The sequence below is a fragment of the Ischnura elegans genome, chromosome 9 (genome assembly GCF_921293095.1).
Source record: "Ischnura elegans chromosome 9, ioIscEleg1.1, whole genome shotgun sequence".
NCBI classification, from domain to species: domain Eukaryota; kingdom Metazoa; phylum Arthropoda; class Insecta; order Odonata; family Coenagrionidae; genus Ischnura; species Ischnura elegans.
In genome coordinates this window covers 3,816,655-3,840,404 of record NC_060254.1, presented here as the reverse complement: position 1 = coordinate 3,840,404, position 23,750 = coordinate 3,816,655, and the positions used below count along the sequence as shown (strand labels likewise).

Genomic DNA, 23,750 nt, shown 5'->3' with positions numbered 1-23,750 from the left:
CATTGTATTATGTTTAATGTTGAATAAATTATGATTATGATGATTATCCCTCTCCCACTGCTGGTTGCATCTAATGGAGGATTTATAATCATTATGTAGAATGCAAATTGGCCTTATCATAATTACTCAGTTGTACCTCTCTGCACCAGAGAAAGAACCACAGCAATGCAAGTTCATTCTGACCAGAGAGCATATATATACTCATTGATAGTACGAGATACATTGGCTTCCTAATATCCAATGAGCCAAGAGAAATCCTGCATCATAGCCCCAAAAAAATAAAGTGTAATTATGTCCCTCCATGAAGCAGGCCTGTTTCCTAAAACATGTAGATTAGCTTGGTTAATGTATATGCAACAAAATGCAAATAACTTTGACACTATTCAGATTTATAAATAAAAAATTTCAATATTAATAATGAATCGAAGGTTCCCCAGGAACTAAGCCTTAAGTCTAAGAACTAACCTTGAAATAACTACATCTCTGTCCTCTGAAGTACAGAAAAAGAAGTAATTAATATATTTGAGGTTGAAGTGAACTCAAATATATATCTTGACTCCAAATATCCCAAGTTAACCTCCAAAGATACATAGGCATCCTCATCCCCAGCGAATTCATGGTGGCTAAGACAACTCGGCCAGATACCAAAAGTCCAGAAGGGAGAAGGACCCCATGTTTGCTTACACATCAAAATACTTTATATGAATTTGTGCGATCCTGGAATCCCACGTCAAGGAAAGTGATTTCCCTTCCCGGAACAAAAAATTCACACTGATTGGAATTATTCCTATTACCGTATATCTGTGAATATAGTCCCCCCCCCCCCCCCTTCATTTCAATGCTTCAGCTTCGGGAAAATTTTAAGAAATGCATTTGAATATAATGCCCCCTTTACTTTTACCATGGGTATTTTTGGAAAAAAAAAAGGGGGGACTATATTCAGACAAATACGGTACGTTTTATTCTGAACCGTTGATTGCGATTGGTATGGTACAGTTTGGTATTTAGAGGAGGCGACCAACAGCTGAGATCATTTGCGCCGTGATGGAAGGGTGGAGAGAAACCTGGCATCGGCATTAGCCTGCTCTTAACGAAAGGCACCAAGGGGTCCACAGCTATCCAACGGATGGAGTGTTGCACTTGAAATGTCCTCCACACAACATTCAATCAAGTCTCCGAAAAATCTCTGCCTCCGCCAGCATTTGCACCCAAGTCCACCGGGTGGGAAGCGCGATCAGTTAGTGCTGCCATCTGAACTTGTTGTATTTGAAAATATTCATTCATGGGATCTCGTAATGAGTCGCCAGATTGAAAAAAAATTAAACAAAGTCTGATCCAGTCACTGCCAATCAGAATTAACCATTCCGAATGAAAACTGATCGCAATAGTTCCAAGGCAATTCAGATGAGTGAGCTCAGAACTGGATAGAGCAGCAGTTGCCTATCGAGCAATTTCTATGCAACACAACTGCAATAAATAGTGTCTGGCATTGTAATTTCCCGCTTCACTCAGTAGTTTCGACACTTTCTTGAAACCACATCTTTCGATCTGTGATCACACCACTGCAAATTGTGCATCATGTAGCTACAGATGCATGGTTCTATGAAACCAGGGCTAAAAGGGCCACCATTTGCAAGTCAAACCATAAACACAATGGACCACCGGTAAAATGTGCCTCAAATTTGATCACACATTTTATGGTTTCATCAACATAACTATCACTTTGTTGACTAAGGTTCCACTTGGACAACAATGGACTGCTTTGTAAAGAATGATGGAGCCATGGTGGTGAATGTCTTAACGTTTCTGCCTTTCGGAATGAGTACAAGAAACTAGTTATGGGAAGTGGTTCCACTTTAATCTGCAGAGCTCCGTAGCAATCATTAGCTGATTTTCAAAGGATAGCTAGAGCTAGCAGCCTAATGGCTTGATAATCGTCTTATCTCTATGTCCATGGAAAAAAAAACTATCCATTCTGTAACATTTCCAAATGTATACCATCTGCCAAGGGGCAAGGTAATGCAGAGAAGTGACAACTTCCAACCAATAATTTGTTTTACTAACAACAAAAGGGTATTTTATTTAATTATAAATTACAATAGCATATCACCCTAAACGGTTTATCTCTTCTTCCATGTATATTTCCTTCGGGCACCCTCTTGCCCTGGCTTTTTCCTCTCCTTTCTGCGCAAGTCCTTCGTCAATAGACCAGCTGGAAAGGCAATGAAGGACACGTTTGAGTGGGAAAATCATCTGAGTTGCAATGGAATCAAAATTAATCCTTACAATTTGAATGGTGTTTCAAAGTGTATTTTTTGAAGAGCTATGTACTTTGTTTTTAATTCACTAATCTTGGGCAAACATTACAATGGTGGTATTTTGAGCCTTGCTAGAACTGTACTGACTCTTCCACAACAGTGGAATAGATTTCATGCATGTATCACATTCCTCATTCCAGCCGTAACAGTGTTGTGGTTAGCTGGATTTAGGAAGCTTCCACCTCTCACTATAAAAGCTGTAAACATTAGACAAGAATAACTAGAATTTCAAAAGCAGGACTGTCACAAGAAAAAAGTGGCTGACAATACTTGTTTCGGAAAAGAAATGAATCACCACACCAATGGGGAACATGCACAATTTTTTATAACCAGATGAATCGGAAGACAACTATCTAAAATGGATTTGGTAAAAATTTCACAGGTGACCTGCGGTTTTTTACTGAGATATCACTCTTTAAAAATAATTCTTTTTCGGCAGCCTGAAAACACTGCATCATGGGGCAATGGACGCGCAACGTCACAGAACGATATCGCTAGAGACCATTGTTTATACTTAGACAAGAAAGTAAGTGGATGAATCATGGAACGGCATTTCGAGTAAATTATTGCTTTTGCTTCTTAATTAGTGATTTTCACTAATCTTAATTGATTATTTCATTCAAGCATAACAAGCATAATGGATGTAAACGAGAAAAAAGAAAGTTTTACAAATCTTGCGTCGTGCCCTGTTGCTCAAATACCTCAAATTCCACGCCGAAGAAGGTTTTCATTTATGTCCCGAAATATTCGAAGAAGGGATTAAAATGGTTGAGAGCCTGCAGAAGAGACGTAAATTCTATATCGAAGTTATCAACAGCTTTCTATTGTGAGGATCATTTCAGCGTACGTGCCAGTAAGGTTGCAAATCTTATTTTTGTGAGCTAAAAAAGATTGAATTGAGCCAAAGGATGTTATTGCCACGTAATATAAATTGAAAAGTAACAAACAATCACATCAAAGGAAAAACTTAATTATGAACGGAAAAAGTGTTATTATATTTCAAGAAAAGTCTATTATTTCATTACTTATATTTTAACGACTATGGAGCTGATATAAGAGAATCGCATGATAAGTTTGGTATTAAAATTATAGGCAACTAATAAACCGCTGATGAAGGATTGTTTATTTGATTTCAAAAATAAGTATTTATAAACAGAAAACAATGTTAAAACTTAAAATTTTTCCTATGCATTAAATAGCTTGCTTACCTGCTTGCTTTCACTCCATGCATCTCGGCGGCGACGAAAGAATCACTGTTTTTAAGGAAGGCGGCCACCATAAAGGAGTCAACCATAGGTAAATTGTCTGACTGCGCCTTCTTAAATCCCACTTCAGTCATTTTGTCAATCAGTTTTCTTTTTACCTCATTCCTCCAACAATCCCCCTCTTTTTCCATCAACAACTCCCTAACGACATTAAAGATCTGTATTCATTGAAAAACAGCAGTATTTAGACATCAAATTTTACGGAGAACTGAGGCCACTGAGACTGAATATTGTTCGGTGATGTCAAGCCAATGAGAAAGCGTTCCGGGTCACGTGACTTTCGTCGATTTTTTTAAGAATTTCATTAGCATTTTACAGCATTTGTGATTGACGTAGACAACTTTGGCTTATATATTCGGATTGGTGAGAAAATTCTCTATAAGATAGGCTACAATAACGGGATAAACAAAGTTCATGCATGTTCCCCATTGCCACATCAATACTTTACTGTGAATGATGTTGTTCAGTATTCAAAAATCAACCTAAAATAGCAATCTAAGTTAACATGGCTTCTTTAGCATCCAATGCTTATAAGTTACAGATAATTACCGAGCCGCATTTTCTCCACGGTGTCAGAACTAACAAAGCTCCGCAGTCCCCATGCAATTGCCCATCTTACAGCGCCAGCTTGAGAAGTGACTCCACCACCCCTGACGGTGGCATCCACATCAATCTGGTCAACCAAGCCAGTGAATATCAGGGGAAATAATACCTAAAGAAAGAGGAGAACAATTTTAGAGATAGAAAATTTTAAAAGATACGAAATGGAAAGCACACCCAGTAGAGATCATGGCCCCATGACCTGTTGCATGGAACAGCCAGTTTTCACATAAAAGCAAACGGAAAAACCAGAGTTCATGCCAAAATTTTCATCTTCAGTATTTTCACCTTTTCCCTGATTTCCACTCAGAATTCAAAAAAAATTTTGCTGGCTTTACATTAATCGAAAAGCAGTCGCAAGAAGGGATTTTATAATCAGGGTAAGGTATATTGTGCCATGAAGTTAAGTGGCACCAAGTTGGCACTACCCAGTGACACCAAGCCTTCATTCAAATACAATTTTCATCTTTTTGCTGCTCCTGTGGGGTTTTTCTGCGATCAAACTGATCTCGCAGACTAGTATGAAGCCTGTCAACAAGCACTCAGATTGTTGGTAGACCATAAACATTCAGCCACACCTTTTCATATTCACTTAGTACCTAAGTTTTTGAAGCTTTTCACAAATGATTGCCTTTCCAGCATTTCAATTCATTTTTAAATCTTCTTCAAGGCATAGACGTTTACTTGACAATGGTGTCTTATTTAAATTTACATGACAGCTAAATGACAATTGTCATTAAAATTGTATTTTTTGTCAAGTAATTGCATTAAAGCTGTCCCTATTCCCCAACGATGCCTTGTAACCAAAGCAAAATCCTGGACCGACAAGTTTGTTAAAAATTTCACCAAACCCTCAATAACTTTACAAACTGATTATGAAAGAAGAAATTTTCAATAACAATACAGCAATTTTTTATTTTGGTCATGTCCAAGGAACCAATTTTGCTTCAAGAAACAACACACAATGCGATGCCCAGGACTTCACACCAACTTGACCAAATCTCAATAGATACATACTTGAATGGTCACAATCACATGATATATGATGACAATTAATCGTGGATGCACACAGGTGCGTGCCTGCTATATTAACTCCAAGGGACTGTCTGAAGGGTATTGAGGGACTTAACCAGGATTATGAGAACCTAAAATTTTAAGTTAAGCAACTTAAAGTGTAGAATGCCCCTTGAACTTCTCCCGGCAGCAGAGAACGTTCATTGAGATGCCGAATCACTCTCGTTGTGAATTGGTTTTGAGAGAATGAATGATCGAAAGTCAAAATCAGATGATACTCGCTGCTCTCTAAAACCCAATTTTAAAGCCATTGACGCAAAGCACGCAGCCAGAAATTCGCTTCAGGGGTGCTTGGGTAGTGATCAGGTTGCCTGTATTAGAATTTTTAAAATAAATTTTCACACAGGAAAAATCAAACATTTCAATAAATAAGCTATACATTTTGGTGCATTATGCTGCAATATATAGTCAACATTGGTTTTTACCAAAACAGCCACAGTTATTATAGCTTGGTTTCCGAAATCTGCCTCACTTTTTGGAAAAAAATTTAAACTTTAGGGTGCTGGTGGCAGTAGTTAATTATGTATTATCTAATTTTGAGAAAATTTTGGTTCTGAGACCCTGATCTTAGTCCACAACTTTAAGTGGCTAAGAGAGAGTCAGAGGATAAGTGTTCCTGACCTAGTTGTCTCCTAAGAGGATGAGCAGTCAGTAGAAGGGAAAACAAGGTCACACACGGGAAGGGCTGAAGCCCAAAAAGCCACCCTATGTGTCCTCACTATGTGCCTCCACTGATGACGACAAATTGTATTACAAAGTCATGCACCACCTCAAAACAGCAGACCAAGTACTCAGGCCTGAAAATTGTATTTCCCTTCAGTTATATACAAAATTCTCTGCACGATTCTTAGAACCAATGGCAATACTGAATTTTGGAAAACCATATAATTAGCTGTAGAGCCTTATGGAGGGTCAAGCAACAAAGGAAGCTTACACCAATGAAAAAATCATTTGGCTTAGCTGGGATTTGATCTGGAATCTCCGGACTGCAGGTCAGGTATGCTACCTTTTACACCATGATCTTCCTGCAAAGCAAATCTCAGACTCGGTTCACAGAACAAGTTGCTATCGTCTCAAGGACACATTGCGGCACAGGAGATGTTGGTTGTGCTTAGCAAAAGCCATTATAAGAAAGAAAACCCTACATAGTCACACATCCACCATGGACTATTTCAAAGCAACGCATACATGATTCTGGCCTTGGTGGCAATGGTGCAATTTTCACCGAGGATTTATGCAGTGGTTTGAAAAACATCCACCAGAGAATAGCAGCTAAAGAGGGCTTTCTCTCCTAGGGTGGCTTGGTAAGCACGACCTCTTGCTTTGCAAAAGACTGTCTCAGGAACCCCCTCTCCAGCAGCCACCATTAGGAAGGGTAGGGATCCTCGGATGATGGGATAAAGCTCTTCCCATCATTCCCTGCTCCAATTCCTTATTTTGACTTCCCACTTTCAAGAGCCATTGGAGAGTGTTCACCACAGCACAGCAAGTGAACAAAGGCAACGGTCGTTTGGCAACACAGCTAATCTACTCACGGAGCATGACTATGGAGGCCTGAAAGCGAATGAATTTGCCGGAGGCCTGGCTCCACCCATTGCGTTTTGGTTCATTTTATGGGAATCAGGTGCCCTCTGGCCTCACCCTCCAAAACAACTTAGGCCTTCCTCACAGTCGCTAAGATATTCGACATAGATTCTAGTTCAGTAAACCCAGTTTAAGATTAACTTTGGAAAAAGATGGCTTGGTGGTGTAATTGGTAGCATATCTGACCGTCAGGCAATCAGGAGATCCAGGTTTGAATACTGGCTAAACCAAATGATTTTTTCATGGCAAATTACAACCTTACTGTTAATTTCATCAGTGCACGTTACTACATACAAAATTGCCTATAACAAGATACCTAATGGGCCTTCATTGACAACAATCATTAGGCCATATCTCCTTAATGGGTTGCAATGTTTCGAGCCCCCTTCATGGAGGAAAGCCTCTAACATTGCACCATTGCAGTACTAAAAACTAGCTGTACTAAGCAAACACAAATCATCGGCTAGGTTGAATAAAGCATGCATTTTACATGGGAGTACGTCTAAAAAGGATTAAAGATCACATCTTAATTTTTGTATCATTTATTAGTATCATGTATGGTACATTTTGTATTAAAAATATATGACTTTAACTCTTAGTGAAATAAAAATTCGGAGAGAAAAATTTTTCACAAAAAACATTTTTCATAACACAAGTAACATAATATAATTATTTAAACAATACCAGGGATAAAAATAAGAGTTTCATTGAAGATTATAAACACTTTGTACAGAAATAGCACTTTAAAAAATAATAAACAGGCCACTGTCATTCCTTGAAGGCTGATCAATAATCATCAATGGCTGAAATCTCAACTGACACAAAACACATGGTGTGATGCAGTACACCACATATGCCCAAATGCGATAGTCATTATTCATATTATATTCAATGGATTTGAAAATGAAGCAAAACAATTTGTTTTTTGGCAACATTTCAGGAGTGCGTGTGATGATAAACTGCTAGATTGGTTTATATTTGGACAGGGAAGCAACCTAACAAGTCACTTAATGCGGCATTTTAGACAAGTAGGCTAATTGGTATGGAGGAGGTAAAGCTGTTCATACCAACAGCATACTTTGCACGAAAGATATGAAAGCAATATGTTTGAGACCCTGAATATGGAACTATTCTGTAATCATCTCCAGATTTTCAAAATAGCAGTTATGCAGATACCATAAGAAGAGGAATGTAATAATTGTTCCCAATCTGAGACTAAAATTCTTACTATGTTAAGATAAAGAAAGTTAGGCAAGTTATTCATGTTACTTTTATTTTCAAAATGAAAAATCCCTTTTTATCCACAATTAGTTTTAGTCTGCCGACTAAGCAGTTAAATGTTGGTCAAATCATTGACAAAGTGAAAATTCTCTACATTCCCTTTATTGTATTGAAGATAGTTGAGGATTTACTGATTTTTATGTTCATGCATAGTGATTATTGAAATTTTTAACAGATTTAAAGCTGGATAGCCCTAAATAATGAACTATTCTCAGGTTTCCAGCGGGGCCAGTATCTCCATTGCTTCCAACTCCGCCACTGTCTTCAGGGAAATAAGTGTCAAAAGTCGAACCATGTAGACAGTGCGAGATTTGGAAGCCCAAATGTTAGAGGCCACGGAGATATTGACCCAGCTGGAAACCCAAGAACAGACACTGAAAACACCAAGCCATAATGAAGCCAGAAAAACTTGACCCACAAAATTACAGACACTTAACTCAATTTTAATAAGCTAGCGATTTTTATTATTTCCGGGACACATGAATTAGTAACCAAGACTATTAACCCAGTGACTTTCATTAAAAAACCAAACCCTGTTTTTAGACAAGAGTACATACAATCACTTCACTCTCAACTGGTGGCACCTGTGTGGACAAAGAAAGTCTCTTTATCAGCCACAATTGGCATACGAACCCAAATCCTTATGATCTCCTCAAATCTTCACATGCTCAAAAACGCATCTTATAGAATACAATAACGATGCTCATTCAACCATGAGATCTAGGTCACACCACATTGTACGAAAGAAGATCAGATAAATCCAGAAAATATAATGTCATAACTTCTTTATAAAGGCTAATTATCACAGACAGACACATGCGGAGAGAAGATATGCATCCCTTCCATGTTTATACAACTCTGTATTAACAACATTATTGAGTTCATTAAATCAGAATAATAATAAATCCTTGGAATAGATTTTCAGGTACAGATTATCAAATATCTCTTTACTGGCAAAAATGTCCCGTTATTCTTGCAATTCTTATAATGATTCCTCACTGATCTTTCTATGAGGCTTATGTGAATTGATACTAGTGTTCACTAATGTTTCTAAAGCCACGCTGATCTTATCTAATGACTTTTTGATGTCCCCAACTTCCTTACTTAGCCGAGACAACTCAGTTTTCATTAATTTTCCCTCCCAATCCCTCTTCCCACTGCCCTCCAATGATGACCGAGTGTTACAGTGGTGGCAAAACCGCGAGAGAGTGGACTGAGTAGAAAAAGCATCGGCAGAACCATTGGGACCCTCTGATGCCATGCGGCGTAACTTATTTCTGCTTCGGGCAACTTCCAGTGCGTCTGCAGTCACACTCGGAGGTAAGCGACGATCCCTGGGATCACATGGTCGTACACTCAGAACGACACGATACGCAGAGGGAGAAACGAGAGCGGATCTCCTAAGCAACCTGAGTAAACGAAACCTGAGACCACAGCACACTTTCCCAGCACCCGCAAAGAGTGCAGACTCAACATATGCCACCAACTCCGTCTGCTGAATCAGTCCAGTCAGACCTGCCGTCCTTTGAAGTCCCTGAATGTCATGCACAGCGATACCAACAAGTAAATTCATCAGCGCAACAGTCACAAGCAAAATGAACATCACAAACACCAACAAGGGTATGATATGGTCATCCTTCAGCAACTCATCACTCAACTCGCCCGTCGCAAACATTAAAACTTTCACAAATGAAACGGGTGAAGTAGGGAACTTATCATTTCCAGGATAAAGTATCATGAATGCCATCATAAAACCAATCAGGAGACAGGCATAGGCAAAAAGTAAACGGTAAAACTCCTTCAAAACAGTGGAGTACATGTGAACATAGGCAGCAAAGGTTGGCAAGTGGCCAATGACGGTCAAAAGATCAATCCATGCACACAGCAAAGATATCGATACAATGGGTCTCACAAAACTTTCATGAGTACCGCTAATGCCTCTTAAAGCACACAATATCACAGCACCAATGAGCATGGCCCACTCAAGAAGATTTTGCCCCTGGAAGACATAATGGCGCACCGAAGTGGCGCTGCTCCCCAATATTCCCAGCCCCTTTCGTAAAACTTCGATTACAATCAGGACGCACAGACAATAAAACGAGATTTCAGTCAAAACAACAGGAATAGATTTGCAATTATCCGCCGCACTCACATTTTCCTTGCCTTCGCCATTGGTGCAATCATCACCCGAGCATCCACCGGCATTCCCCACCTCGCTTTCGTTGGTCCCGGCACCACTGCCACTTTCTGGACCGCCAAGAACGCAACCGTTCGTGATGATCGCGTAGAATGAAAACACGAGGACGAATATGGTGCACAGGAGTATCCTGGCCAGGTAGAATTTGCGCACGCGCCCCCACTTGAGGTGGAGGAAGGCGCGGCAGAGCGGGTGTTCCAGCAGCGACTCCGCTTGCCCCTCGTCCACCATGGTCTTCATGAAGCGCGACTCCCTCCCGCCGCCGTGGCGAATCAGGGCGCGGAAGTCCAGCCGCACCTCCACCTCCCTCCGGGGCGGAGACTCGGGGTCGTCGTGGTCCGAGAGGGAGATGGCCGAGTCGAGCATTTCGACGACCGTGGAGAGGCACGCGGGCGTCCGCCGCGCCACCAGCCCCAGCGTCGTGGGCCCGTCTATCCCGTCGTCTCCGTCCGCGTTCCAGCACAGCAAATTCCACCAGCCGCAGCTCGCCTTCTCGTGCGGGGGCGAGCTGCGGGCCGTCAGATCCGCCCCGGCGCGGATGAGCGCGTCCACGCACCCGGGCAGCTCGTTGATGGCGGCGAGGTGCAGGGGGGCGCGCCCGTACGCGTCGGACACGGACGGGTCCGCATTGGCGTTCAGCAGCGCTGTGACCGTCTCCACCGCCGGCACCGAGAATGCCGGCCGGCGCCTCCCGGACACGGCCACGTGCAGCGGCGTCCTGCCTTCCGAGTCGGCCAGGTTGGGGTCGGCACCGGCCCTCAGCAGCTCGCCGACCGCGTCTGCGGCCTGGGCCCTGGCGCTCAGGTGGAGGGGAGATTGGCCGCGGGCGTCGACGGCGGCGGGGCTGGCGCCGGCCTTGAGGAGCACCTTCACGCCTTCGGCCTCCCCGTCGCTCGCCAGGATGTGCAGCGGCGTGAAGCCGTTGTGATCCTGCGTCTTCTCGTGGAGGTCCGCGCCCGCCGTCAGCAGAATGGGGATGCAATCCATGTGACTCAACTCGGCCGCCACGTGGAGGGGGGCGTATCCTCGGGCTCCGAAGGCGTTGACGGAAGCGCCCGCGGCCACCAAAGCGTCCAGGCACTCGGTGGCGTTGGCCCTGACGGCGTAGCCGAGGGCGGTCTCGTCTTCGTTCTCGACCGAGAGCTCCGCTCCGGAAGACAGGAGCAGCTTGAGGACGTCGGGGGAGTTGCCGAGGGCCGCGCAGTGCAGCGGCGTCAGCAGCAGTTGCAGTCGCCCCAAAGAGACGGAGTTCACGTCCGCGTTTCGGGATATCAGCGCCCGGGCGACGGTTGGATCGCCGGACAAGGCACAGAGGTGCACCGGCCCCAAACCTGTTTCCTCGTCCCTCGTGTCCACCCCAACGCCTTCCTTGAGCATGCGGTTCACGATGTCCGCGCGCCCCACGAAGGTGGCCCACAGAAATATCACTTTCTTCGACGACATGGTGTACGGGTCGATCGCATCGGGCTCTTCATTGCTCGCTTCGATGGATTCCAACAGCTTCACGCCCGACGAGCCCACCAGACGTCTCATGCGGTCCATCAAACTGTGGCGCACTCTATCTTTGCATATTCTGACGCTCAGCACATCATCCATGGAGTGGTGGATTTCGACCGCTTTCTCAACCAAATCGCCGAGATACACTTCGTCGCCCGACGACACGGCATCGTTGCTTATGCCTTCCACACTCTTGCGATCGTCGGCCGGCATCAATTCCCTTTGTTTCCTGGATTTCAGTCGCTTCAAGAGGGACGGGGTCACGGATTTGTATCGAAAAGACGTCTCCTTGGATGGCTTCCTCTCCACGACCGTCATGCTGGTGGCACGGTCCATTCTCACCCTCTTCTTCTCCATTTTTCCGGAGAGCAGGCCTGAAAATTTAATTTTTTTACTCTTCAATGAGCGAATAGGATAGTGAATGTTAAAATATAAATGGAAATGCGATGAGATGAGAACATTTAGATTGTCAACGACAAAAGTAGAGCACCTTCTGCACAATAAAAAAAATAGATGCGAATCGAGGGATTCCAACGACGCAAAAACAAACTTTGATAGATATGGGAGGCGCGTATTACACAGGGGAAGCGCCGAAGAGGATTTCCTTAGAAAATGTCAGATTGGAATTCGACCTTCGAAACGCTACGATGCATGACAAAGATATCCTTGGGATAACTACAGTTAGTCATTAAAATCAAGACAGACTTCGTCCTCATGCCTTCCATTGTGAGGGAATTGTTTCAGCTTCGATGGTAAAACAATTGTATTGAAAAATCACTTAACATTAGCATTTACATGACTTGGAAGTGAGCATGTTAATTTTTAATTTTAAAAAAATCTTATATAAATCCCCATAAGTTGTCAATTAAGTACTTTAAGGTATTATTTTTCCACGACTAGGTTTGGTCGCGAAAATTTAATCAAGTAACCTTTAAGCTACGTTCCGCAGCGGTCAATTACGTCATTCATGAATAGCAGAGGAGAGCATATACGCGTTTGAAGGACGAATACGGTTTACGACTAAAAATAAGCAACATAAAGAGACACTTGCAAAGACCACCGCGGCAAATCCTTTCCGCAAAATAAAGAGAAATGAGAGAAAATCTCCCAAGGCGATTAGGCGAAGTTTCTACGGGAATTTCAACGCCCGTGAATCATTGACCCTCCCCTCCCAAAAGCCACCAACACAAGGAATACGCCGTAGCAGATGGAAATCTCACGAGGACAATAATGGGCAAAGCACGACGCACGAGTTGTCACGGATGGCTGTGAATTAACTTGAACGTCTCTAATAAGGTAACGGTAACGTGGAAATACAGCTAGCTCAATTAATTACGACTAGATGTGGTGCAATGGGATTTTCAAGAGGGAATTCTACTCACCTAGAAGAGTTCGAAGATCCCAAATCGATGTGTTCACCACGGGCCGAATGGTAACATGGCTGAGTGCTGCCCACGGCCTTCCTATCCCTCAGTGTGCCACTTCCCACGGCATCACACTGTGTCTTCGGCCGGAGTCCGGAGTGGCTCCGAGAGGAAGGCGAAGCACTTGCCGTCAAGCGCCTACGTTGGCGCTTTGAGGAACTATCAGGAGAAATGCGCGGTTCATAAGACAGCTCATCGATGACCTAAATAAGTTTTCGGTGGACGTTGTGCACAGGCTGTCACCTTCTGTTAACATGCACGCTCTACTCGCTCTGAAATAGATCACCAGATAAATCACCAACGCCCAATTAACGTTTCGCGGCAATTAAAGATCTAAGACGAACATTGAAGAGCGGTCCTCTTGGCCAAGCAGGCATCGAGCAAACATTTTCGCAAAATATGGTCGATGACATGACCGATTGAAATCTCTGGCTAATTATTAGCAACAAGCCATGGTGTACGACCGGTGCGGAATACAGAGCGTAAATGTTTTTTGCCCAGGGGTCAGTAACCCGCGGTCCGCGAGCGGCATGTTAAAGGATTATCTGTAAATCATTTTCACGCTTGAAATAGTGAAAGTGATACCGAATAGTGTTTTGCTCAATTTCCGAATACCCGGCAATCATTTACTGAAGTATCCTGAGATATTTCAAATCTTCCTTCAGATGACGAATCAGTGAACGTTTGGGGCCCTCGGTCATAAGGTTACCGGCACTTGCGCCGCTATCACGACGAATCCAGCGAACGCGATAATATATAAATAAAATAGTGGGCCACGCGCACTTCTCGAAAACAGTACTGCCATAATCCTATGAAGTTATGGGCCCCAAGTACCCGAAGTTTGGATTGGAAAGTTGAAGGTATGCGGTTAGGTTCTCACTCTAAGGAAACCTCAACATTTACGAGAGAACGGTCGGGAGCATAGAAAGTGTTTTAATGCCAATCACTCATGTTGGCTGGGAACAGGGGAGGGGATCCACGGATTCAGCACGAAAATTGAGACACAGGTGGTGGCCGAATTCAGATGCGTAAAGGGCAGCCTTCGCTGACGGGGGTAGTAGGAGATTTCAAGGGTCGGAATTACTTAAGTCATCGTCATAACGATACGAGGCGCATTTGCAGGAAGCGTAACATTAGAAATATTCTGTTAACCCGAGAATTTTCTCCATTCTCCCGATATTCATGGTGGAAACCCAAAAATCATCACTGTCAATCCTTCTTGAAAACATTTTAAACTGTACTATCGAATTCATCTGCCAATATTCCCATCCTACCTACTTCTATATTTACGGCTTCCTTGCCGGCGTGATAAAGCCCTTGCCTGCTTATCAAGGAGTTGAAGATTAGAGTCCCGAATGGTATTTCTCAGAATGTCCATTAAGTGTAATTAGGATGCCTAAAAAGTCCCAAAAAAAATTCAAGCATTGTTTTACATTTTTAAGTTTTACATAAATTTCCACATTGATTCATTGGTGTTCATTATCAAGTGGGGTGATAAAAGTCAAAGTATGACATAGATACTGTATAATCAAAACAGAAAGAAATTCAGGCCTTACTTTTAATTCTTGATGTACTAAAAGACAATGCCCTTTCATTAATTTCATATTCTTTCATTGCAATCGGAATGCACGGTGCTTCATCAAGAACCTCAGGCTAGTTCTGGTCCAAATTTTCCAGGGAAAAAATTGAACCAAAACGTTAAAGCAATATTTCTTACCTAATACCAGAAATATTATACTAATTAGCCTGATCTGCTTTGTGATGGAGGAAAGTACTCCATCATAAGAAATTCCAAGCAAGAAGACCTGGGGACAAGGGCGTAGCCAGGATCATAACTAAAGGGGGGGGGGGGGCAAACCAAGTTTTGACATTAGTTTATGAGATTATTTCCTTGAAAAAATAGTTTATTTTAGTCACATATCTTAAACTAATACATATAATTTTTCGTGGGTTTAAAGAAAATTTGTTGAATGCTCAATTTGTATCGATTCAGTCCTGATTTTGCTTAAAGACTTTTCCGATTTTTGCTTCCAAGGGGGGTGGGGGGGGGGCAGCTGCCCCCCTCCCTGTCCCTCACTGGGTGCACCCATGCCTGGAGAGAGCACTGCTTTGTACGCTGGTGTTCTAGTAAGAGCATCAAGCTTGCATTGAGAAGATAGCTTATGATTACCACTCGAGGGGGTTTGAGGGCAATGTCATCTGTGTCATCGCATTTATGCTGCTTTGAAAATCTTTGCAGAATTTTGAGTATTCATTTAAGTTGTGCGCAAGTTGACGGTGCAATGCAAAGAAGCAAAGCCTGGGACTTCAAGCATCAATGTGTAAAAACAATTTCAATAAAAATAAAGCAGGCTTAAACTGATCTCGATAATTTCATGGAGACCATTTGAAACTGCACACTACCCACGGCAATAAATTTTATGGAAATACCTTGCACACACACACACAAATACTCTACTGTGGAATATGGATATTCCAAGTTATACACATGAAATAAACACACCTCCTCCCACAACTTTGATAAGGCGTAGAGAGCAGAAAAATATTCCCCTTCATCACCCCTGACAACTTGGAGCAAAGACTGAGGTCAGAGACAATATACCGTAACATTAAGTGTTATTCCTGGCAGCAAAGGAGAGAGTCAAGGATGGCCAAAATAAAAACATTTGTTTCGGACGGCACACGTTTGACCAACAAGATGAATTTTTTATTTCGGCTGTCTTTGTCAATTTGCTGTAAAGTTAAATGGCCACATGCATTGGGTCATGAAATAACACATGCCTGAAAGCCTGTGGCTTTTGCTTACAATAAGAACAGGGTAATGCTCAGCCAAGTTATGGCTCTTACCCTTCTTTCCTTCAGAGCCAAGGATGTATGCTCATGATCACATCAAACATTTCTTGCACTAAATATACCTCTTCTTCAATTTTTTCAAGCAAAAGTGATTCTTTCATATTGAAATTCATCATATGAGAGCCTTCATATTAAATTGATTTCAATTACAACTAGCTAAACACACTCAGTGTCAGTACATACTTATGTAATGTTTGACTTTCACAATAAGGTGGCAACTACCCAAGAAGAATAGAATAAGGTATGCTCTACAAGAATGGATTACTTCAGTTTATAATTTTGCATTCTTCCTCTACTTCTTACACAAATTCATTGTTTGAGATTATTCTTCTTCATCCCATCCTCGTGATTAACACATTCAGGAGCACGTCAACTGACGTGGTCCCGTCTAAGCCCAGATACGGAGCACGTCAATTGACATGCTCTGCTGGTCGGACGGGAGACCTTTCTCTGCCTCCGTACATGACTAATATCCACTTCCGCGTCTTCCGATGATCGTGTGCATGGCCTTCAGCAAGCTTTCCTCTTTCAACCCAAGTGCACCCTTTGTAAACAGTAGTATTTGAACGGAAGTTATGGTGCGGAAACCTCTATTTTTCTTTCTTATTTTAACTGCCGATTTTGACGCCTTTCATGAAAATCAGGCCCGATTGAATGTGTGAATACATTTATCAAGGTTGCAAAAAATACCAACAATTTGAGGAAATTCAGTGCATGATCACAATAGAATGACGCCTTAGCAATGATATTTTACAAGACAGGAAGTGTTGAGAACAATTAAGCCCTGTTTCCCAAAAGCCTTACATCCCTGGCTGCATGATCACACGCCAGCTGCCTTTGTGGGAGCTCCATCCTGTTGGTTTCCAAGTATCGCAGATGGTCACCATCTGCCCGTATGATAACAGAACCTCTACATTTGCCTCGTGGGCAATTTCTGCAGCACGCAACAGTGAGTCTGACATTATACTTCCTGACATTGCCAAGAAGTCAGATGCATCCCCACATACCATTTTCCTGGATCCATGATCACAACAACAAACACTGTGCAGCCACACATGCATGGTACCTGCAACCCAAAGCTTTCATCCACTGTGGGTCATAAGAAATATTAAGCTCCAGTCTTTCAACAGGTTCTGCAACCTCTTTGGCCATTAATACCAAAGTAAAGTGGTTCTCTCATGTTGCACTGTTCATTGAGACCACAAAATGGATCAAAACTTCCACAGTTTACAGCATGATATTGGTCACCACAGTGACGCCACTGTAAAGTTTGACCAGCATCGCAAGTACATACTGGCAAATCATCAATGACAAAATGGCAGGGAATTGGCGGATAAATCATAGCTGTTCATTAACTAAGAGCTCTGTGGTATATCATGATTGCCAGAGCAAAATAGCACTATTATCATTGGTTGGCATGTCTACAGTAAATTCACTTTTGGTGCAGTTCCATGACTACTGTGGTAAACTTTCATTAAAAAAAAGTGTCCTTAAAATTTCTACCGGAGAAATAACTTCCTAAGCTCCATGCTGTAATGAAAATCTAAAATACAATGATAGCAGTAAGAAAATAAATGAAGGACGAGAGAGGAGTGCTTTTAAGGTTTCATTTTCCTTGATGAAATAATTCCAAAAGAACTCCATTACAATAGTGGCTTCCCTGTCTGCCCTTCAATCAGTGGATATGACCTTTTGCTCATTATATCAACCCTTCGACTCTTCAAATATAGAAGGAAAGACTTTCAACCTATAATATCACGGACAACCAGCCAACTTCTATTTCAAATTCTTCAGAATGATAAATTGTGTTAAGAGGGTTTCCAAAAGCATAGAAGTATCAAATTATTGCAACAATTAATATGACTTGGTGATAAAATGCAATTTCTAAGCCATATGGTTTGACATAGCAAACATCTCTTACCTGTTCCCGTGACTGGATATTATCAAAATAAAGAATGTCCTTCCCATTGATTCTTATTGTACCAGATCCAGGATATGTGAGAGTTGCCTCAGCTACAGCTGTTTTCCTGATGGCACCTGAAATTTAACAACAGTTGAAAATTAAAATGGAATTTCGTAAGAATAAAATTAACCATAAAAGTAGAGAAACGTGCGTATACCTACCTGTGACATTAACGACAGACTTCCCATCCTCACGAATTTCCGGCTGAAATGAAAATGCGGTTTTTTAAAGCTTGGGATTCTAACCATAAAAAATATTAACCAATCGTAAAAGAAGGTGTAGTTATAAACGAGCGTGGTAGCATGGTGGGTAGATTGCTTGATTGCTGATTGAGGGGTCTGGGTTCAAATCCCAGATGATGCCTCTTGAAACCCCAAACAAAAAAAATCCTCAACATGCAAGGTGGCCCAGGGAAAGGAAATGCCCCCCCCCCCAATGTGTGACACTCCTGAGGCTTAGCTTGAGGTGAGCTCTACCCTTGCTTATCCAAACCACATTTAGTTCAAAAAGGCTGAATTGAATTTTGCTAAACAAATTTTTCTACGCTTGTAGTGTGATGACCATATAATAAAAATATGCATTTCTATCATGAGTAAATATATTTTTCTCTTTCAAAAACATAGACATAATTTTATTGCTTTAACGATCTCATAATCAATTTAAAAAATTCAGAGCTGACAATAAATCCAGCAGTGACAGCTGAACCTTGAGCATTCAAATTCTTTTCAGCTAACACATTTCAAACTATGTTTTTAAAAACTTACCTTAGGAATATCTTCCACTTTAGTTTGATTCATTAGTAGTTTCCGGAATTTGAACACATGGTCCTTTACTCTATAAGAATAAGGATGACGTACCAGTCGTTCCATAGCTTTGATAAAATTTGCATACTGTAAAAAAGCGAGAGAAGAAAATAATAAGCAGAGTTATATTGCACAACATAAACTACAAATGGTATGATGATAAAAAGAGCAAATGGTAATTAGTTAAATAATATACAGTAGAACCCCGTATTTGCGTTATCGGAATTTACGTTTTCCCGCAAATTGCAAGTTTTTTTCTGGGTCCCGTCATATTTCCTATCTCTCCAATGTAAATAGAACCCTGTATTTACGCCGTGTTTTTTTCGTTTTCCCGCCATGTGCATCACGACGTGCCGGCTAAAAAAAATTATTTGCCTACTAAAACAATAAATCGTGCATATCAGCCCTTGAAAACTATCTTTTGGCTTCCTTTCGCGCATTTTTATTTAAAAATCCAAGAGAAAGAGACGCAATGAGAACTATTTTCGGGAAGAATTTGAATGTGGCGGGACAGAACGCCACTAACGTCGGAAAGTTGAACTACGTCATCTCGTTTTCTGTCAGCGGCGGAAAGATTCACGATATGAAAGTAGGTGTTTTGAGCAATCGAGCTATGTAATAATTATAATGCAAGAACTCCTGAAGCAATGTTGACAATAATCATGTAGCCTATAATTTGATACGAGGGTTTGAAAGAAAACCAGACGTGCTGAAACGTGATAAATGCCGGAACTATAAAACTTGTCATCATTTGCGCTGACTTCATTCAACAGTTGCGTAGCGTAGATGGGTTAATTAAATCTTTAAAAAAAACTTATTTAAACTTGAATTATCCCATTCACATAGCAGCGTATCGCAAACAACTGTAACTTTAAAAAATTATGAAGTCGCACGACCGTTTGTACTACGCACTTGATCGCCGAGGAGTAGTTCAGACACTCGTGTGTTGGCAAGTTATCCTCAATTAGTACGGGAAATAGAATTTATCCTGCTTGAAAATGGAAATTCAAGGTAAAAAACGGACATTTTTAATTGACGAGATAATGAAAATTTTAGAGCTAGTTGATTCCCACACCGGAACCCGCATCTATTCAAACAAATTCGTGGTGAAAAATCGCGATGCCATTGTAAAATATGCAAACCATGAGTGCGGACATTTATCAAAAAAGAGAATATATGTGAAGAATTCTAGGTAAGAATAAATAGAACGAATTCTAAAAGAGTAGTTTTTAGGTGCAAGATCATCAAATGTTCCTGCAAATGGTGTCATCTAAAGGCCTGTTTACTTAGTAAATTAACCAGTACAAGTTATAATGTCTAAATTATGAACATGAAAATGCACCGTGTATTCACCCAACTTGTGCGTATGCATGAACAGAAAATAGAACCTGTTCAAATTTGGTTCATGCATTCATAATCGTATTTAGGGGATGTGCCCCACCCAGATGCTTAAAAAATAGACAAAATTTGAATATGGTTATCACAGGAGGATCTATAAGGGGGCATGTGCCCCCCCAAACACTTAAAAAATATGCAAGATTTTTAATACGGTCCAGTTATCACTGCGTTCGTTTTGTATAACGTGGTATCATTGTGCCCCCCTCCAGAACAAAATCCTGGATATGGCCTTGCTTGTGCCCCCCAGAAAGAAATCCTGGATTCGTCCCTGATGGTCATCATTACGTTCGCTTTATTTTGAGTTTTACTCAAGGAGGCTCAATCATTTAATTCAATAAGAATAACTTTGATATAAAAATAAAGAGAATTTAGTAAAGTCATTGTTATGTGTTATATCTTGTTTTTAATCTCAATTAAGACAAGATCTTCGGTGGCGGCGGGGTATCGTTCTCGCCTGCCAAACAAGAGGTCGCGGGTTCGAGTCCCGCCTGGGTAGGTTTCCCCGGCCCAGGGCATGGTTGTTTGTGTACGTTCACTTGTTACATTTGTTGAACACCTCGGTGTAAAATGGCCAATAAGAGCTGTATCCGGTGGTTGGAGAATAAAATAAAAATAAAATAAAATCTTTTGCCTGTCAGACCCTCTGTGCCCCTCCCAGAAAGAAAAATCCTGGATCTGCCCCTGCCTACATTCGTAAATTTCCTGTCCCATTCCGGTCCACAAAAATCATTCATGCAAGCAGACATTAATGTATCGTGTAAACAGGCCCAAAGGCCCTTGAGAAAAAGTATTTCCCCAGAAGATTGGGAATCGAAGATTCCACGGCATCTATAATGGTTGGTTGGATAGATTCAAAAATAGGTACAGTCTTGTATACAAGATGGTGAGTGGTGAAAGCAAAGATGTTAACTTAGAGACAGCAACTCAGTGGAAAGAATCTGAATATATTAGACTTCTGGAAGGTTAGGGCCCAAAAGATGTTTTTAATGCTGACAAAACAGGATTATTTTTTAATTTTTGTTGCCAGCTGTGCTTCAGAGGGAAGCAATGTTATGGAATAATGCTTAGTGAACAATTAAAAAATTAACATTTCCAAAGCCAGTATGTGAATAAAAGTGAAAATTCTCTATTTCCCACAATTTGCATTTTCCCGCAATTTACACTTTTTTTCTTGGGTCCCTAGAAAAGTGTAAATAAGGGGTTTTACTGTAATTGATTAATTAACTTAAGCACATGATTAAAGCAAGAATTTTCTTGGCGAAAATATTCCAGCAGTTTGTAGATAAAATAATTCTCATACCTCACGATCATTGATGGTCTCAAGAAGTAACTTCTCCAAGTTCTCCTTTGGTAACCACTCTGACCCTGATAGATCCCTGGAAAACAATTAGTGAAAGACTGTAATGGCATTACTGTAATAAGTTGGTTTTAACTTAACCAATACAACATCATAATTTGATGAGCAGACTACGAATCATCATAGTAAAGTCCATTAATCTCATATGTACACTCTTTCACATCAACTTGAATGCTGACCACATGGAGTAATAGATGGTAAAATCATTCTTCAGGATAATTTTTTCTTAGGTTTACTAACTTTTTGAAATATCTTTAGTTCTTATTTGGTTATTTAAGTGAAAATTTTTATTATAATAATCATTTTTATTTAACTTCGAAATTTTCCTTTTTCGATGCGTTGAAGTACTACAAATTGTAAATAATGTTTAACTTATATTTATTGAGTAATCTTACTAGAGGTAATGTTTTCTCTTCATTCCAAGTTTCTTCATTCATCATGTTTATTTTTGTCATGAACTTTCATCATTACTGGCATTAATCCATTTCTGCCCAACGTTGCGAAAACGCAACATTAATTTTGATGGAGAACAGTTAGAATCTTAAATTTTTTTAGGCAGCTCAATATTTTTTTCTATGTAGTTTTACACTTACTTTACGTAATAATTGGTCATTTGTGGTTCTAAGATTTTTTTATTTTTGTTATGATTTTTCAAATATGGCTACTCCGAGCACTTTTTTTGAGACGAAAATTTAAAAAAATTTTTTAAGCCCTATCCAACATTGTTTTTATTCACAGCTTTGATAATAACAGTTCAATCTTTGTAAATGATCATGAGAACAATTTTCGATGATAAAATTAGTTACAAAGTATCAATTTTCAGAGTTGAAAATAATGTTGCGTTTTCGCAACGTTGGGCAGAAGGACTGCTACATTGTTCCACAAGCTTATCTGCGTGAGGAACTTCGAGCGAGACACCGTCTGTTTCTTTCTGCCGCGCCTGCCTTTTGTCTCTCTCTAGAGTTTGCCTGCATATGTGTTACCATTTTCCAGTTATTTGGCATTGGTTATCCACGTGTTTTATCCTTGCATTTTCCCTTATCTTATTCCCGGGTTGCATATCGATACCTCCTGTGAACATAATTACTTTCCGAATGTGTTCAAGGTACGTACATAAGTTGATTTTCTTGGATTATTATGATTGTTTTTCGTATTTTAGCATTTGCATTATTTAAAGTATATTGGAAGTATTCACTTGTCACAGACCAGCCTTTCGGTTGACATACTCTGTTCATACACATTCCTGTTACTTTTCTACAGATGAGTTTTTCTAAGACATTCACTACTGTGGAAGAAATCGTGTCAGTTTTAGAGGAAATTGAGGCAACTGACGAAACTGACGAGACGAACGATGAATCTCCAACTGACGTTGTGGTCCTACCTCCAGAGGCTGATCCTTTGTCTGACGAGGAAGACTCAACGACGATGTCATGCTTTTGAACGACACCGACCAGACAACACCGAGAGACATCGTAGGTAAACTGGAAATTCATACTTCAAAAACCATCCCCGGAATGGAAGAACCAACTCAGCCTCTACTGAACACGAACAAAGGGAAAAAGCGCAGAAAAAACACGGAGGAAATAAAATGGGTAAAAAATTCTTCTCCCATCTATCAGACGAAACCTCAAAACACCGAGCACATCTTACAAGAGCGTTTGAAAAACTCTTTTGGTAATATCACGCCATTTGAAACATTTCAATTGTTTTTGGATACCGATTTGTTGGATTTGATATTAGACTTTTCAATCACATACACGAGATCAAAGAACAAACATAGTTTTACCATATCAAGATCGGAAATCATAAAGTTCTTTGGAATTTTATTTCAGACAGGATATAATACACGACCTAACATGCGTTCTTACTGAATGAATGCCCGTTGGTTAGAAATGTTATGTCTAAAAACAGATTTGAGGAAATAAAAAGGTGGTTGCACCTTGCGGACAATAGTCATCTCGGGGTAAACGATAAATTTGCTAAGCTTAGGCCATTTTTCGATAAACTTAATGAGAGATTTGCCAAATTTGGAATATTTTCACATGAACTTTCCATTGATGAACAGATGGTGCCTTACTTTGGACGGCATTCCAGTAAAATGTATATAAAGGGGAAACCCGTTAGATTTGGTTTCAA

At 40.8% G+C, this 23,750-nt stretch overlaps 2 protein-coding genes across 2 annotated transcripts in view; both read right to left on the bottom strand.

Moving 5' to 3' along the window:
• Nucleotides 1–2,050: 2,050 nt before the first annotated feature.
• The window catches only part of LOC124165202 (28S ribosomal protein S9, mitochondrial), a 29,428-nt gene continuing 7,728 nt past the window's right edge, over nt 2,051–23,750 (bottom strand). Inside the window, exons 6-11 of the mRNA XM_046542480.1 lie at nt 21,558–21,633; nt 18,821–18,946; nt 18,218–18,260; nt 18,015–18,130; nt 4,133–4,295; nt 2,051–2,212 (exon numbers count right to left, since the gene is read on the bottom strand). Of these exons, the coding sequence (XP_046398436.1) occupies nt 2,121–2,212; nt 4,133–4,295; nt 18,015–18,130; nt 18,218–18,260; nt 18,821–18,946; nt 21,558–21,633 (616 nt within the window). The 3' untranslated portion in view covers nt 2,051–2,120. The remainder of the gene's footprint in view (nt 2,213–4,132; nt 4,296–18,014; nt 18,131–18,217; nt 18,261–18,820; nt 18,947–21,557; nt 21,634–23,750) is intronic.
• On the bottom strand, nt 6,706–13,323 carry LOC124165199 (transient receptor potential channel pyrexia). The gene is made up of 2 exons (XM_046542479.1): nt 13,199–13,323; nt 6,706–12,190 (listed from the first exon to the last, which is right to left on the bottom strand). Exon 2 carries the CDS (start codon nt 12,171–12,173, stop codon nt 9,105–9,107), a length of 3,069 nt encoding a protein of 1,022 aa, XP_046398435.1. The 5' UTR covers nt 12,174–12,190; nt 13,199–13,323; the 3' UTR covers nt 6,706–9,104.